The sequence below is a fragment of the Mytilus californianus genome, unplaced genomic scaffold (genome assembly GCF_021869535.1).
Source record: "Mytilus californianus isolate M0D057914Y unplaced genomic scaffold, xbMytCali1.0.p SCAF_14, whole genome shotgun sequence".
NCBI classification, from domain to species: domain Eukaryota; kingdom Metazoa; phylum Mollusca; class Bivalvia; order Mytilida; family Mytilidae; genus Mytilus; species Mytilus californianus.
The window spans coordinates 24,170,052-24,188,442 of record NW_026262626.1 but is presented as its reverse complement, the minus strand read 5'-3'; the positions used below and the strand labels follow the sequence as shown (position 1 = coordinate 24,188,442).

Here is an 18,391-nt window from a genome sequence, read left to right as displayed (position 1 = left end):
AGTATCATATATCAATAAAAATGCAATTAAAAAACTATTCTGTTTATCATCTTAATGAAATTCACTGTTTCTCATTAAAAAGATATATAAATTTAACAAAGTTAAACAACTTTAATCAATAAATTGAAACAATGCATTTACATGGAAATATATGCATTTAGCAAGGAGATCTAACCAAAAGTCTATTAATGCTATTAATGCGTGTGGAATGCGTAATTTTCACTTTTTGGGTCATTATTCTATTGTCAGTAGTTATTATTGTAAGAATACAGATTTCGGTCAAAGCTGGTCCACTTCCGATGAATCCCGCCTCCGATCCGTGGTTCGTACAAATATTTCAATGGCGGACTAAGAAAATTTAAGAAAATAAACAAAGTTTGACAAGCGAATCGGAAAGGAATATGACGCTTTTAATGCAATCAATGGATCAAACATTAACTAAAGGCAAGTTTGATCACTTTCTAATGAAGTAACAAACTTATTTTGTCGATAATCAGAATGTTTTGATATACAATTTCGAGTAACAAGTACCGGAAGTGAAAGAAAATACTTCATAAAAGTTGTTTCTTTGAAATAACATACGACCAATCTGTAAAGTCAATACTTTCACATCTTTTCTAAAGAAATAAATCGTTTATGTTTTTGAATTTCTTCCCTTTAAAATGAAAAATTTGCTGTTTCATTGACTTGATAAGAAGGGGAAATTACGGATGACGAAAGCGACTGCAAGCGACTATTGTGAACACCAGGGCGACTAGATATCGCTTTTGACGGTCGGGCAAAGCGAAGTGACGGACGGGAAAGCAACTTTTTTGCCCCAGTCGCCTGCTAGCGTGAGCCCTGTTAATATGTCTTTTGATTGAGTTAAGCCATTTCAATTGATATTTTATAGTGTGTCTTTCTATGCTGTGATGTTACACTATTGTTTCAGGTAGGGTGAATGTTGGCGCCTATTAAAACGTTTAAACCCGCTGCATTTGTTTGCACCTGTCCTAAGTCAGGAACCTGATGTTCAGTGGTTGTTGTTTGTTGATGTGGTTCATAAGTGTTTCTCGTTTCACGTTTTTTATATAGATTAGACCGTTGGTTTTCCTGTGTGAATGGTTTTACACTAGTCATTTTTGGGGGCCCTTTATAGCTTGCTATTCGGTGTGAGCCAAGGCTCCGTGTTGAAGGCCGTACTTTGACCTATAATGGTTTACTTTTACAAATTGTGACTTGGATGGAGAGTTGTCTCATTGGCACTCATACCACATCTTCTTATATCTATTTATCAAAAAAAATATTTGTATGATAGTATTAAATAAGAATTACATTTCTTAAAATTCTCAATTATCGAAGTCACTCCAAAATCTGTTCTTGTGACTGTATAATATTTTGGACTATTTTCCTGACTATATAAAATATGACTAACGATATGATGTTTAGTCCTGACTGTATGATATAAACTTTGTATCACAATGTTATGCTTTGATAATTCTACCTGAATGGAATGATTTAAACTCATCAGTGGTGCAAAATGTGAGATTTAGTATAATATATCTCAATGGTTTGAAAATTTTGTGAATAGCTGAAGTGTGAAAATATGTACCGTATTTTTCGGTGGATAAGACGATATTTTTTTCAGAAATTTATTGGCCTTGTCTTATGCGGCGAATCGACCTATCTAAGGTAAAAATAAAAACTAAAAAAAATTTAAAATTTAAAAATTTCAACAATATTTTCAATGACAGATCAAGTATAGCTTTTGTAATTTCAGGTTTTGGAGAAAAGAGAAAAGCAGAAAGATTTATTTCATGATGAACTTATTGTTATTTTTGTATAATTATGTTCAATAAAATATATTAAAAAATTATCGACAGCGTGTTGTTTTTTTTATTAACTTTCTGAGGAAGAAATTTACCTCGCCAGCTCCTTGGAACAAGTAAGTGTTTTCAGATAACCTTTTGCCTGTAATCCTCATTGAGGCAATAATACCAGCAGCGGCTACTGATGCTGTTCCTGTAAATAAATAAACATTTCAAGCTAATAAATGTTGGCAAAGTTCTCATATTATCACACTCTCAGTATTCAAAATATCAGTTTTCAGTGCCCACATGATACTGGGTGATTCCAAACTGTGGTTTCTTAATATCATTGAAGAGGTGAGGAATGCATAAAACTCAGTAAACATTGCAATTTTGTCATAACAAATGCCTGAAAAAGCAACAGATTTTATATTGTGCATGTAGAACTTTTAACTCCATTCATAAAACAGTAATTTTAGCTTTTCATGGATTTTTTGTGTATAGTTAAACCACAAATTTAGATGTTAAACAAAAAGCATTTTCTCTAGGCTTGTTTACAGACTTTTGAAAATCCATGAAATCAAATATCCACAAAAATACCAAGTTTTCCTCAATCAACGAAAATTGATATCCACGGAAACAAATGAATCCACAGTATTAATAAAAGATGTGAGACAGCTAATTAACAATACAAATAAATAGCTGCACCAGGAAAGCATTATAAGCCCATCATGTGCATATTGAAATTGTTGTGAGAATAAAATGGAATATTTGAAATCCATCTTACCATACTCCAATTAGTCCCAGTAATATGAAAAATTGCTTTCAATCTGACATTCAAAAGTTTTGTAACTCTGCAACAACAAACCAAAATATTATCAAAATCAAAAAGCTTTCTTCCACAGATTCAAATATTCAAAATATTTAAACAAAACATTTTCTTGCTTTTGTAAGACATTTGGGTGGACATACAGACAGAGGTATACCCATGTACCTCTTGTCTATGACAAACAAATGAAAACCAAAAGACACCTAAATTACGGACAGACAGAGGGATACTCTTATAGCTCCTGTCTACGACAGGCATTTAAAAACCAAAAGACACCAAAGTTATAAGTGGGCTATTTTCAATAAAGAAAGTTCTAGACTTACCTTGAATATCATCATTAAACATACAATAGGTGTCTCTATATTTCTCCAAAAATCTAAATGCATTGTTGTTGGCAAAATCCTCAAACTGAATCAATGTGTCAATCCCATATCTGAGAAGAGAAAATGATAAAGTAATGGCACATTTAAATGTTTATTTACAATATTTGCTAATAGCTTACCTCTTTTTCTTCATTAAACAGTTTTACTGATAATACAACAAAATCGGCAATTATTTTCTTGTAAAGTTTACTTGTGATCATCAAATTTTAAAATGAATATCAGAACTCTTACAGTAGCCTATTAGCCGGGAATGTACAACTGTTTCAGTATAATCCTTATTAAGTCCCAAGACTTTAAGATAGGTATTTTGCTGCTTTAATGCTTTTACGTCGTATGTGAATAGAACCGTGGACCTCATAAATTCATGGCGACTAAGTTTTTTTTGGTGAACAAAGACGGAGTACCCAACGAGAACATCTGACATCATAAATTGAAAGATAATAACATTAGTGGTAATTCTGATTTTATTAAACTACCTTTTAATAAGGGCTTCCATAAATTCATCAATAAAGTCATCATACTGTTTCCCTGTTACCCTAGGGTTTCTGTTACCTATATATAATGGATCCTCTTGAAGTTTCTGAAAAATTTCAAAATATTCTCACATTAGAAAAAACTTCAGCCTGAGTAGTTCACTTGGTTTAATGCCTAAGGTCATCAATGACCACTCTTATGACTCTAGAATGACAAATCGGAAAATCGGAAAATTTGAAAGAGAGTTTAAATTCTGCTTTAAATTCCAACATTGTCTATAAATATATGAAAATCGGTGAAACAAACATGAGTAACTTTACAACACAGACCTTGTTGACAAACAGATGGACAGTGTTCAGTATTGTGCCTCTGCTGAAGCCTTTTACACTAATTAAAAAACAACATGAGCAAACAAATTAATATATCAAAAATATTAAAAATGGCAATTTCAAAAAAGAAAAAAAACCTCTGAAGATCCTGGAACAAACAGCAATTTTTGTACAGTTTGAAGTAAATTTTCAAGGTTTCCTCACCATTACAGGCAATGCGAGTAATGTAATGAACAGAACCACATCAGAGTATAAATGTGACATCACCTCTTTTCCACAAATTTTGGAAACAGTATCTAAAAAGGTGTTTGACCTATATTGTGTCTACATATAATGATAATTTACCACATTACTTTGATATGCAACATACAACTGACAGAACCAAAATTGATTAGTATTCCCAAACCAGGTGAGCCTTTAAAAGACCTTGTGTACATTTTTCTTTTATAATGAATGTTTCATATTTCAGTAGTGTATTATACCTTATTATTTGTTCCTACATCCAACATGACTGGAAGTGTGTGTTCTGGTGGTATTCCTCCTAATGCTGTGTACAGAGCTAGCTTTCCTACAGGTATTCCCATCCCATAGGCTCCCAAATCTCCTAGTCCTAAAATTCTTTCTCCATCTGTTGCAACTACAGCCTACAATGGAAAATACCAGGATGTACTCAATAGGAAAGATTAAATGTATGAAAACCTCTTTAAGTAAATGTTTTAGTACCCCAGGAATAAAAATGAATCTGTAGAATATAATAATCAATATTTATATACATGTATATATTGGTCAGTCAGAGAGTTGTTTTACCTTTTAAATACATGATTTGTTAAAGCTTAAACATGTAATATTGACAAACTTTGCATCAATTTTCATTGTGATGCAACTATTTTTTATGGCAATTTTTGTCGATGTAACAAATTATCACACCACTTTTTTGTTTAAATTCGTATACATACTGAACTTAACATGATTTAAGAGAAAATCTTATTAAGCAAAAAATAATGCCACAATTTAAATGAATTTTGGCTATCAAAGTGCATTTTTTTCGGAATTGCAACTTTGTGACAACTTTTGACCATAATAAAAAGTGTTACAAAACTTTATCCAATATCCTTCACAAATCAAAATGCAAATGTGACTGCAAATGGCTACAAATAAATTCATAATGCCACAAGTCAAATATGTAAATGTATATAAGCAACATTTAAGCATAATATATATAAAGTTAAGTCAATGAAAGTGATATATTTTATGGATGAATATTTCTCCTTAAAATAGAGAATGAAATAAGACTGAACTAGATGTGTCAGACTGGCATGAATGGCCCAACTCGCTAAAAAAGCTTGAAGCCATTTTTAGGAGTCTGTATAACTGTTCATTGTGGAATGACAAAGGATGGATAAAGCCAGCTAGGGTAACACTTAATGGCCCCTACCACTTTGTGGCGGGGCCATAAAAATTTTAAAATGTTGGAGTCTTCCAAGGAAGACATTTGTAACCTGCCATCTACAAATAATATGATATACAGAAATGGCAAACTTGAGTTGTTTGTATCCCTGCACTTTGGTCATTGGTGGATAGTATTCATTGGAAATAACACCACATCTCCATTTTTTATATTGATAGAAGCAGAAATGCCTTATGCTTATTTTGATATTGATATAAGCAGAAATGCTTTATGCTTATTTTTATATTGATATTAGCAGAAATGCCTTATGCTTATTTTTATATTACAAGCAGAAATGCCATATGCTTATTTTGATATTGATATAAGCAGAAAAATGCTTTAATGCTTATTTTGATATTGATACAAGCAGAAATTTATGCTTATTTTGATATTGATACAAGCAGAAATGCTTTATGCTTATTTTGATACTGATATAAGCAGAAATGCTTTATGCTTATTTTGAAATTGATGCAAGCAGAAATGCTTTATGCTTATTTTGATATTGATACAAGCAGCAATGCTTTATGCTTATTTTGAAATTGATACAAGCAGAAATGCTTTATGCTTATTTTGATATTGATACAAGCAGAAATGCCTTATGCTTATTTTGATATAAGCAGAAATGCCTTATACTTATTTTGATATTGATATAAGCAGAAATGCCATATATATGCTTATTTTTATATTGATACAAGAAGAAACGCCTTTTACTTATTTTGATATTGATATAAGCAGAAATGCCCAAGTCCATGTTTTGGTATGTAAAATCTTGAAAAATCACTCAGATAAAAAAATCAAAATAGCATGTGCACAACTTCGTGAAGAAGAATCTCATTTTCTGTGTCAGTTTGGATGAAATCTGGCAAACCTTTCAAATTGTTGCAGAATAAAAATGTGTAATACTCGTGACTATGACCCATGTCAACAGAAGTGATCCCTATGTGTGTGTACAGCTTTGTTGGCATGCAACACAAAAATCATCACTATTTTCTAAACAAAACTCACAAAATTTTTACTAAAGAGATCTTTTTACTTATGATGAAGTATATCTAAATGTGTTTAATTGTTTAAAAAGCATGCCCATTTCTCTTATTAAAGATTTTTACCTTTGGTAAAGCCATATGCTGAAAGAATATGTCATACATAATCATTTTTTGTAAAGCCAGTATCATTAAAAGATGGCATGAAATAACTGCGAAGATGAGAAACATGCTAATACATAACTTACTCAATGTAGATTTTAAAATGTTGAAATTGCAAATAGTAGACCATCAAAATTTCATTCTCTTGTTTTTTAATTTTCCCCTAAAAATAGATGAGGATCAAAGGCATTTTTTTTTCATCTTTAATCACCCGCAGAAAAAAACAGAGGACAGAGGAATTTTTTTCAACTCAAACAAGTCGGGTAAATAAAAACGTTTTGATTATCATTCTATAATTGTCACAGTAATATATATATATAGTTGTTGTTCCATGCAGGGCTTTAAAAAAAATTTGTGCCAGCTGGACATTTTTTGTCTTATTCCATGTAATGACCTAAACTGTTAATTGACATTGCATCATTCGAAGCGTGCAACATTAGTGTACTTATATCTGCCTTAGAATCTTTATTTGTGCAAAATTACGTTGTCAAAATCTTTACTATCACTTTTTGGAAGGCATATTTTTTATGTTGACTTGACAATGGTAAAACATGGACCAGAGACGGATACGTAAAATATGTGTATGTTTAGGCAAAGTGCGATTAAGTTTAAGTAGCTCTTTCCATGAACGATAGATAAAGGTATCAATGATAATTTTAGCATTATTGAAGAATTCGGATGCATAATTTAATGTCACAACTGCGCATATGCACACGCATGTATTAGTTCAAACAACATGGTTCTGACGATTTTTCCCTTAAAACTACCTTTTTAAATTTGGAACTTCCATGTTAATTTCAATCTTTTGTCATGTGTTTTATCAGTTAAATCATAGACATATATACAATAAACTGACAAATCTTTTTAATGGGCACATAAATCATTGAAATTAAATACGGCTCACTTATTATTTTTCTTATACTGACATATTCCTTTTTTTTTTTTGATTTTCATAATTTTCAGGGTATGGTTTAAAAAAATAGAAACAAGTATGTGTCCATAGTACACATATGCCCCCCCTTGCTTTATCATTTTCTATGTTCAGTGGACTATGAAATTGGGGTAAAAACTCTAATTTGGCATTAAAATTAGAAAGATCATATCATATGGAACATGTGTACTATGTTTCAAGTTGATTGGACTTCAACTTCATCAAAAAGTACCTTGACCAAAAACTTAAACCTGAAGCGGGACAGACGGACGGATGCACAGACCGAAAAACATAATTCCCCTAGGGATGGGGCATAAAAAGCATCTTTTAAAAATAAATTTTGGGAACAAAGTTCATGATGATAGTCAAAATTGACACTTATTTATAAATATATAGCAAGTTTTGAATTTCCGTCAAGTTTTTAAATAAATCACATCGATAAGACTATACAATTTACTCCACTAACAGAGAATTTGAATCAATCAAGTTCAACTCATCTGAGGTTGAAATGCATAGATCAAACAGAAATTTTTATTATTGTCAAAAAGCGGTTTGCACAAATAGAGTGTCCACTTGATGATACATGACAAGTTGTTTTAGTTAATTAATTCATCATAACTTGATTTATTTGAATGTTGATTATAAAACAATTCTATGTGTTAAGACCATTCTGCAAAATGTAAGATAAGATATTCTAAAAACAACATGAAATAGGTTCTACAGCCAATCTCCCACCATACCATGCATACCATCTTCTCCAAATGAATATCTTTCACTTCACAGTTTTCAATAGTTCTCACTTACGAATTGAATACTTTTGAATTGTGTTTTTTTTTTATGTACATAATCTTACCTCTACATTCTCCTCCGGCCAGTTACAGATCATATCATACAGATGTCCAGCATCATGTATAGACAAGAAAAGTCCCCTAAAATACATAAGTATATAAAGTGAAACCTGATGCTATTTTATAATTACTTGGAATTTAAGATTACATGATGAATGTTTCAAGCAATCTAACTATTTTTTAGTTGGTCATTTTTGTATGTTTTTTTCAATAACATTCTAGTGTTAGAGGTTGGTGTGGTCTTTTAATTGTCCAATGTTTCAGGGAATTCCTGTAATCCTTTTATGCACTAGTATCTGTGGATGTTTGTGAAAATATTTGAATGTTTTTAGCATATCAAGGAATTTCGGTGTAGACTGCAGACTTTTGGCAAATTTGAAACTTGATATAGTTTAGACACTAGCCAATTGTTAACCTCTAGTGTTTTTTTTATGAAAATGTTGGGTTGATGTCCAATTAACATCACTTGTAATATGTATCTTACATTAGTCATTAACAAACCTAGGTTTTCTATATAGTACACCATACTGCTGACAAGCTTTGCCGACAGTTGGTGTGTAAACAATAGGCATCATTTTCTCTGTGTATTGGGTCAGACATCTATAGAACAATTTCTCGTTTCTGTCGGACAGTGACATCAAATAGGTGTACTTGTCAACATCCGTGGGTCTCTCTTCAAAATTTTTCAGCACTCTGTTCATTTGTTGATCTTGTGTTACCACTGCAGCAGGTAGTAGTCCATGTATTCCCATCAACTGCCTCTCTTTCAAGGTAAAAGCATGACCCTGTACAATACAAATTCATAGCTTTTGATGAAAAGAAACCATTTATCACTTGACAGTGAATGAAAGCTTCAAGCATACTTTATGAAGCAAGAGAAATCATCCAATATTTTTTGGTTATACTGGCATTTTTGTTTATCCTGTATTACTGATCATTCTTACTGGCTACAGTCTACCTGTGTATCATATTTTTCAAGATACATGTACATGTAATTGGCCAAAACAGAAAAAAATTGGTACAAAATCTTCATTTCAGGGCAATGACTCCTTTAGGAGTCATCCAACAGTTTCAGTCATATAGCATTTTTTGTAGATCTTGTATTGCTGATAATTTTAGGTGTTGAGATCTTTCTACCTAAGTATTATTTAAGATAATAGCATGATTAGTCAAAAATTGTAAGATAAAATCTCTTATACATTATAGGAGTCATCCAATGGTTTCAGTTGTTTTGAAATTTTGTAGATCTTGTATCACAAAAACTAGTCACAATAGTCATTTAACATGTTTAATGGCAGCAACTCATTCATTTGTCATTAGAGAGTCATCCAATGGTTTTGGTCATATTGACAACTTTGTTCATCTTGTATTGGACTTAGGACAAATGATAGTTTTTGCAGTTTTATAATTTCTACCTGTGTATTATAGTTTTCTAGATAAAGAGTGAAAAATTAGTTAAAAACCCATCTTAAGGACTCAACAAATGGTTTCTGTCATTTTGGCAATTTTGTTAATCATGAATTGCTGATAATTTTTTACCCTTTTAATTTCTACCTATTTTACTTAAAAGTTTTGAGACAATAATTTAGTCAAAAATTGTCATTAAATGGCAATAACTCCTACATGTCTCATTGATGGGCGTCATCTGATAATTTTGGTGAAAGTAGGAAGTAGTTGGTAGAGCTTCACATTCTGAGCATTTATACCCCATGAGATTTGCTCTATCTATTATGGTTTTCAAGATATAAGACAATACATGCATTTATCTAATGGTTGTGGCCTGTTATCTCATTTCTTGCATGAAGAGATATTTCTCGTATCACACTGCACAAAGTGTGATATGAAAAAGTGATATGAAAACTGTACAAATTTGATTGGCTTATCCAACATCATGAGACAATAATACAACATTTTCATTGGCTATTCGTTAGGTCAAGGATAATTTTCAAAAGTTAAGACAATGTAAATTTCATCCATGGCAATGGGCATATAGGATTTCTTCAATAATGTACAAAACAATCACACTTTTCACGTAGAAATCTTCTTTTTGACAAATTTGATTACATTCTGAAGCGTACAATAAGTGCTGGAGGTCCTGGGTTTCGGTCCTTTGGCCTGATCAAACCAAAGACTTGAAAATTGTTATTTGCTGTTTTTCCCTGCTAAGCACGCAGCATTTAGGAATAAGAGCAGACTTTTCACTTCCAAGTCATAATAATGTTTACAGGTAGGTTGACAGACTATTAACTTGTAAAGCAGCATGTTAAAAAGATCTGACTTTCAAACACTTATAATTAATGAGGCAGCTATGGCTTAATTACCAAAAAGAAGCCTACTAATAAGGATATGTTTTAGGTAATTTATCCAACTGTTGCTTTGAGATAAACTACCAGGTAATTATTCAGCTATATATATGTTGTGTACAAGTTGTAATTACATGGTTTTTGTACAAGTTATCAGTATTTTGACACACACCTTCTTTCACCAGGTGATACAAGTTCATCTTCAATAATTATCCAGTTCGATGTTTTACTCACAAATTTATATACTTCAACCTAACATTAAGCCATACTTGCCAACCTCTGACAATGAGAAATCATGTCATGACATGACATGACATGACATGTCAAAAAGCGTGTGAAAACGTGTGACGTAGATGCGGACTTTTTAAAATGAACAATGTTCATAATTTCACATTATATGCAAATTTTTTAATATAAAAAAACAATATTCTACTGTAAACTTTTATTTTATTCAACAGTGGTCTGTTTTGCTGCTTTTAAAGCAACACCACTAGGCACATAGTCAAAACAACTGCTGGTTTGGTTACATTTACTTAATAACAAGGCACACAATATATATCATTGTCGAGTTCTGATCAGAATTCAGTGTAAATTTCTTTATAATTGAAAATGATCTCTCAGAGTCAGAATTGATATTTGGCTGAACTAAAATAGCTTCATCAAGCTTTGAAAGAGTGTCATAATGTTTTTTTGCCAACTAAAATGTCATCTCATGATCTATGATCTCTGCCATTGCTCCCAACAAACTATATAATATATGTTGCTATTGCCTGGTCAAAACTTGGTAGTTCATCAGAAGACAGCTAATACTATGAGAACTGATCCAACAGTTCCGTGATATTTCCATCCCCTATGGCCTATGGCTATGGAAATCTGTTGGCTACATTTGAAACTGAAAAAGAAAAATATTTTACAATTGTTAAATGTTTAATCAAATAGCTATGTATTTTAGTTCTCCTCTAAAATGTATTGTTATGATTGCAACATAGGGTGCACAATGCGTTACTCATCCCTCGATCATTTAAACTCGAACTCCCAAATATAATTTATAAATCTTGAATCTTTCTTGGTACGTACACATCGTTTTCGCTTAGAAATCGTCTCTTTAGACGACAGTACAGGTCCTGAAATCTACCTCTTTCTTTGACATTTCCCCTAAGTGAATTTGAAAGAAAGAAAGTCCCAAAATCGTAAAAACTAATCACACAAACTACTTACCTTAAGGGCTTTTGCTGTTCGTCCATATAGAAAAATAAACAATGGCCACCAAACAATTACTTCGAAATTTTCGGTATTTATCGTCTAATAATGAAAAAACCTGAGAATCGCGATATCACTAACGACCAAAAGATCAAAACAACGAAAAAGCGTGTAATCGCGTGTAAAGTGGTGAAAAGCGTGTACACGCCATGTGATAAAATCCTCGCGTGTAAACCGTTGAAAAAGCGTGTATTACATGCGAATATCATGTCAGTTGGCAACTATGCATTAAGCACTGTCCTCTATGTAATAAAACTACAAATAAGGACACCTGACTGGTTTAGATTAAAAATTTTATTTTTGACTAATACCAAATTCTATGTCCACAAAATATATTTTATTGTTTTTGTATTTCTCATTTAAGGAAGGAGTTAGTCTACAACTGTTCAAATAAAAACATTACTAATAGTACAAATATTAATTCTCAGTTTATGTGGTTGTTAAGTAATGAAGACACTGATGTATGCAAAAGTATAGCTAAGTACATGTACCTAAACATGTGTTTTTTACTTAGAATAAAATAAAAAATTTTGTTTGCTATTTATAATGTACTTATCTTTTTACACTAGAGTTACTCCCCCTGGAACACATAACACATAATATTTTGATACTTGTGTAGTATTAATTTTAGTTAGATAGTTTAAATGTTATTCTTTGTTGTATCTATGCTATTAATGATTATGTTCATAATTGAGCTTTCTTTAATAAAATATTTCTTATTTCTTATTTCGTATAATTTTTTTTTCAGTACTATGTGGAAGACTGTAGCATGTAGTTGTGGAAATAAAACAGTGATAAGATTAACCAAAGACACTGTGCTTATTTTATCTAATTTTGTAAAGAGATTCACAAAATACTGATAACTTGTACAAAAATACTGTACAAATTATAATTTGTACAACATTACAATTTGTATACAACATATAATATATACCTTGTTAAGTTTTGGGTTCCTTAATATTTCAATCCCTCTAACTCTTGAATGGTTGATCAGTTCTCTCTTTTCTTTTGGAATCTTATATTTCCCAAATACATTATGGCTGGTTGAAAAGGCTGCGACTGCAGGTACTGCACACCTATAAAAATAAAATCATCACAAGTCAAAATTATTCAAAAGAGAAATTCTATTATTGATACTGTACAGAGTGAACCTGCTATGTACCCCTGTAGGAATGAAAATTTTATTCATTCTGCAATTGACAGGTGTTGTGATTAGACAGTTTGAATACAAATGGGGCAACTGACAATTATATGATATAGTCTTGTTTTCAAACAATTTCAATCTATTCAATTTCAGGGTTTGGTTTGTCATGATTTTACATTTATGCTCGACTTGTTTAGTATCTGCATGTATTTCATTTCAATCTGGTACATTGCATTTTGTTCTTAACAGCTCCAATCTATTGGCTATTAGTCAAACTTTATTTTGTATATGTACTTTTTAGCCTGGGATCCTGGCTCACTGCTCGACAGTTGAGCCAGGCAGAATACAACGACATGGTTTCGTCAATTGGATGATGTATTTGTGGGATAGCATCATTTCTTGACACATGGCGGGAAATATTTATATTGTCACGAATTTATTGAAAATTATTTTTCATTTCATATGAAATGCAAATTTCAAAAAATTTAGCATATATAATTCAAACATTATTGATTAACATCATGAATCAACTGTTAATTAACAATCAGATCGATATACATGTATTCCTATTTTATAGAACATGCACATGCCCAGTAATTCAGTCCTGTTCAGCGCTGATAGTTGGTCACGTGGATTGTATTACGCTTGGCCCTATCGACAAAGTATTAGATTGGGTCAGGGTGCCAGGCTAATGTACTTTTTTCAAGCCTTATTGACAAGCTTAATCTATGGTAACCATGGCAACCATTACAGTCATATTTTCCAGTGTTTGACATTTATTCAGGCCACCATGGCCACAGTAGTCAACTTTGTGTTTTCTATACCAGACTTTGCAAAAGGCATTCCTTATTGTTAAATTTGTCAACCAGCCTCTGAATGAAACCGATTGTCTCCCTTGGGATAGTTCAAAATCTTTTTTAGATTTTTTTCATGATCACTATTGTCCAATCAAGACAAGGGGCCAAAATAGTGTAGTTCATGTCTAAATCCTGAAAGTTGGCAGGTTTGCAATGAACCCTTCTTCATAATCATGATAATATGACAACAACAGGATGTATTTGATCATGTTGATGTTTAAATCTGGCCTAATAACTTAAAATATTTAAGGTTCATCTATAAGAATTGACAAATGTGGTCATCTTTACACCACAAAATACAATGTATATATATACTCCAGTACAGACAAACTGGTGTATGATTATCTAAGAAAGTTTAAAGACATGACTGGATCTAGATATAAGTTAAACATGTATGCATTTAAAATTTCAACAAATTAAAAACTTAGCTGGATTTTGAGGTGCATTTGTTTTAAGTTTGAAGAAGATGGTAAAATAAAGGACAAGGTTTACTTTAGGCCTAATGTGCAGTTACTTGACATATCATGCATATATGTGTGCAAAAGATTTCTTTAGATAAAAAGTTGAATTCTACAAAAGTAAATTAGCAAACCAGACAAATTCTGTTTAGGCATGTTTTGACCTCACAAAACTTAAGAATTTAAAGGGTTGTAAAAAATAATTACTTGTATAAGTAAATTTTTGGAGAAGATTAAGGGGAGATAATTCAAACCTTGAAATAAAATTAAAATCTTGCAAATTCACTTAAACAAGTTAAAATACTACTAACAGCTTCAAGTAGATAAAAATGACTTGTATAAATGTTACCCTTGACTGTAAATAGATCTTTTTTTAAAAGCCAGACTACTAGGTTAAATGAGTACATTCTAGGCTTCAAAGTCAGCACATTTTGGATATATTGTTAAAAATGAAGATTTTGTGTATATTTTCAGACCTAAAAGCTGGAGGAAACCCTTGGACGCAACCTAGGATCCAATGTATTTTGTAGCCAAAAGTCGGCAATGATAATATTTAATCCCTAGACACAAAAACTTCTTGAATCAATGGTGGTGGCCAAAGTAAATTATGTTAAAAACTGTTTATAATTATTGAAAATTTTTAACAAAACCGACATTACAAACACAAATAGTGTATACTTGAGGGGTAATTTCATCGTCATTTTTAGTGTTATGTGCCAAAAAGAAGTTATTTTTTATCAGTCAGGGGTGCTACTTAAACAAGTGATTTCATCATCACTTATTTCAGTGTTTTGATAAATTCAGTTATCACCTATTTAAGTGATTTTAGTGTTTTCTTTGATCTTCAAATGCTAATTTCATTGATTTTCCATATTTTCACAATCTTTTCTATAATTTTCCTACATAAATCAATTATACCTTTTTCTTTGTATATTAATTTCACCAGTGCGCTTGGGCAGTAAGTTTGTGCGCTAAAGCTTTTAAAAGTACCCTTGGGAATTTTTTTGTAATCAAAAATTCATTAACTACTCTTACTATCAGACAAAGATCAACAATATTAGGTAACCTGATTGGTTTTCTTTAGAGTTAAAATGATCTACTTCAAGGTTATGACCTGATCTACAAACTATTCCAGTTTTTGCATATTTTAAAAAAAATGTAAAAGTGTCAGGCTTATCAAGCAAAAGACAATTTCTGCATGTACATATTTGTTTTTTCAATGGAATTGTTGTCTTTTTACCAATAAAAAAATCAAGCTTGTGGGAAAAATATCAAGAAAATGTTATAAACACTTATTAAAGTGATTACATTTTAACTTCTAAAATTACTTGTTTCAGTGATTTTAAAAAGTCTGTTTGAAAATTTTTAATATTTCGCAGCCAAAATCACTCGAGGAAGTGATTCTGAAATCACTTGTTTAAGTAGTACCCCTGACTGTTTATTCATAGTTATATCATAAAAGTAAGAAGATGTGGTATGATTGCCAATGAGACATCTCTCCACAAGAAACCAAATGAAACAGAAATTAACAACTATAGGTCACCATATGGCCTGCAACAATGAGCAAAGCCCATACCTCATAGTCAGCTTTAAAAGGCCCCATAACTTAATTTCTGTGTGAAATTTGTAGTATTTTGTCATAATTTAAAAAAATGCCAAAATCTTAGGGCCAGTTTTAACACTTTGTGAACGTTCTCTTTTGATTGGCCTACAACAGAACAACTATTCAAAGACAATTTTATTGGAACTTTTGGTGGTGAATAATGTGATATTTCAGGGCGGCTACTAAAACCCCACAAGAAAAATAAAATTACAAAATATAAAAATAAATTTCAACTGTCAAACTACCTACACACACATGACACATACTTTTCCCTAGGAGGAAAGTAACCCTTAACATGCTTAGCCTATAAACAGTGACACACATATAATACTTCATAAATTGTGTTTCGCCTAACAGTACATGTTAGAAAAATGTATGATTTCTATATCAAACATGTGTTTGATTTATTATGATATCAAACATGTTAAAAATTGTCTATCATCATGATCATGTAAAATTAAATGTGATAACATGTACATGATGTAAGAGCCAATTTAAATAATCTAGAATACTTCAAAGAATGCTACTTTAATTTTAAATTATATGGAAATAAGTGTATACATGGGTGCAAGCAGGGTCACTGTATTTGGTTAGGGTTAGGTTTGACAGGTTTTAACAGAAATAAATGATTCATATAGAAATGCATTATTTAAGTTATAAATTAGTTTTTGAATAAGGAAATCGTATTCTGGATTTACACATGTTAAACTGACAATGTGAAGGAGGAATGTTGTAACCAGTCAGTGAAAGCCTTATAAAGCTAACCTGCTAACTGTCATGGTCACATTTTGGTGTCAACCAGTCTCCTTCAAATATTTAGACACACCTCCACTGATCAGCTGGTGTGAACGTGCAGATTAAAGCATGGAAAAACAATTAACGTGTGCATAAATTATCAGAAATAGTATTCTTGAGCAGTATAATATATGGTAATTGTCATCTCTTTTAGCTGCTACAGTCTCTCATTTGTGTAGGGGGCATAGCGGTCAAATGCAAATGAGTCGATTTTCCACAAATATTAAAAAGCAAATACCAAATGTGTTTACCTGTTCAATACCAAACCGTTAATGCTGTTTAATCTGCAAAGCATGGATCCTGCCATTGTTAAAGCTGATATAAAATTATGATTAAATACGTTTCCATAGAACACAGACTTCCAGCTTCATAATTTCTAGATGACTGACTAATGATGACTCAAGAACAGTTCCGAAAATCTGTACTATTCCGGTATAAGCCGGTTAGCGCGGGAAATACAAAATTGTTACACCAACGACTCGCTTTGTTCATATTATGTATATGTTCATATGGATCTCGATATGGATTAGATAGTGATGTCATTTTCTCTTCCAGCTTAGACAGATTTTAATTGTTCCTTGATATCTGTCGTAAAACTAGTAAAACGATATGTATATATATATATATATGATTTATCGTAGATGTATGTCTCAGACTCTGGTCAATCTGGGAACAGTATAAATATATATGTTCCTGGGTCAATTATATATTTAAGGGGCATTAGCTGTCAAACACCGTGGCATAACAACGAAATAATAGGTCTCATGGAAAACGTATCAATCGAAATCAATGAATGAAACATCGCCGTGTAAATTATACACTTGGTAATCTATCTATATTCAAAAATAATGGTAGGCATCAATTATAATGTAAACTGGGTCATATACCAATTAGTAAATTACAAGATATTTCCAAGGAGTGTGACACCATCTCTTTCTTCAGCCCACTCTATGAATGTTCGCGTATAATTACAGCTTTTGTCACCATAGGCTGTTACCGTGTATCGACAAACCTGAAGATCATATACGGCACTTTCTGAAAATTAAATATATTAACAGAGGTATTGAATTTATCAACTTATCGGCGAGTATATTTAATGACTCTACCGTTCAAAACTTTATACCTCCTTATTTTGATAACACAGATCCATCTATTATTTCGTACACATACAAAAAAACCCAGCAGACGTTTAATTTTTAATTATACATCGGTAACATCAGACGTCAATGTAGAAAATAATACTCCTTTAACTTGAAATTGTGAATCGACGAAGTTTAGATATGATCCCTATGGCCATGTTATTACCTCAATATCGTCCAGGGCAGAGAGGTTAAAAACATTTTTGAAAAAAGGACCAAAATATCGTCCTCCATCTCAAATAGATTGGAAACAGTGTCGTCAGTTCACCAAAGACGCTCTTTCCTCGTTTTGTAAAAATTGGTGTAAACGGGGGAAATCTGATAAAAAATCTCTTGATTGTTATTTAAATAGATGTATGAATGTTGTAGATAATAGAATATTACATTTTGAAAATAATACAGAAATAAATAAAAGAGTACATAATACGCCTATTTCCAGAATAAGAAATAAACTTTAAGAATTTTCAAAGCTGTTTGTGTTTGTACCGACCAATAAAGCAGCCAACAATGCGATGGTGGTATGCCAAAAATCACTCATTCTCAAGTTACGGTGGCTAAGGCATATGCTTAAATCAATTATAATAAAGGTTACAAAATTACATTAAAACCTTTCATACATTATACCTAAATAAACCTGTTAATCAAAACTGCTATTCTTTTCT

General features: G+C 31.6%; 1 protein-coding gene across 4 annotated transcripts in view; it reads right to left on the bottom strand.

Annotated features, from left to right (window-relative positions):
• LOC127724452 (NADP-dependent malic enzyme-like) overlaps nt 1–16,971 on the bottom strand; it is a 33,540-nt gene extending 16,569 nt beyond the window's left edge. For all 4 annotated transcript variants that reach the window (XR_007992516.1, XM_052231414.1, XM_052231415.1 and 1 more), the window contains exons 1-8: nt 16,842–16,971; nt 12,668–12,809; nt 8,672–8,955; nt 8,176–8,251; nt 4,285–4,446; nt 3,476–3,579; nt 2,940–3,049; nt 1,904–2,001 (exon numbers count right to left, since the gene is read on the bottom strand). Coding sequence is in view for 3 of the 4 variants with exons in the window: in XM_052231414.1 (XP_052087374.1) it covers nt 1,904–2,001; nt 2,940–3,049; nt 3,476–3,579; nt 4,285–4,446; nt 8,176–8,251; nt 8,672–8,955; nt 12,668–12,809; nt 16,842–16,897 (1,032 nt within the window). In the remaining variant the exon portion in view is untranslated. The remainder of the gene's footprint in view (nt 1–1,903; nt 2,002–2,939; nt 3,050–3,475; nt 3,580–4,284; nt 4,447–8,175; nt 8,252–8,671; nt 8,956–12,667; nt 12,810–16,841) is intronic.
• Nucleotides 16,972–18,391: the final 1,420 nt, after the last annotated feature.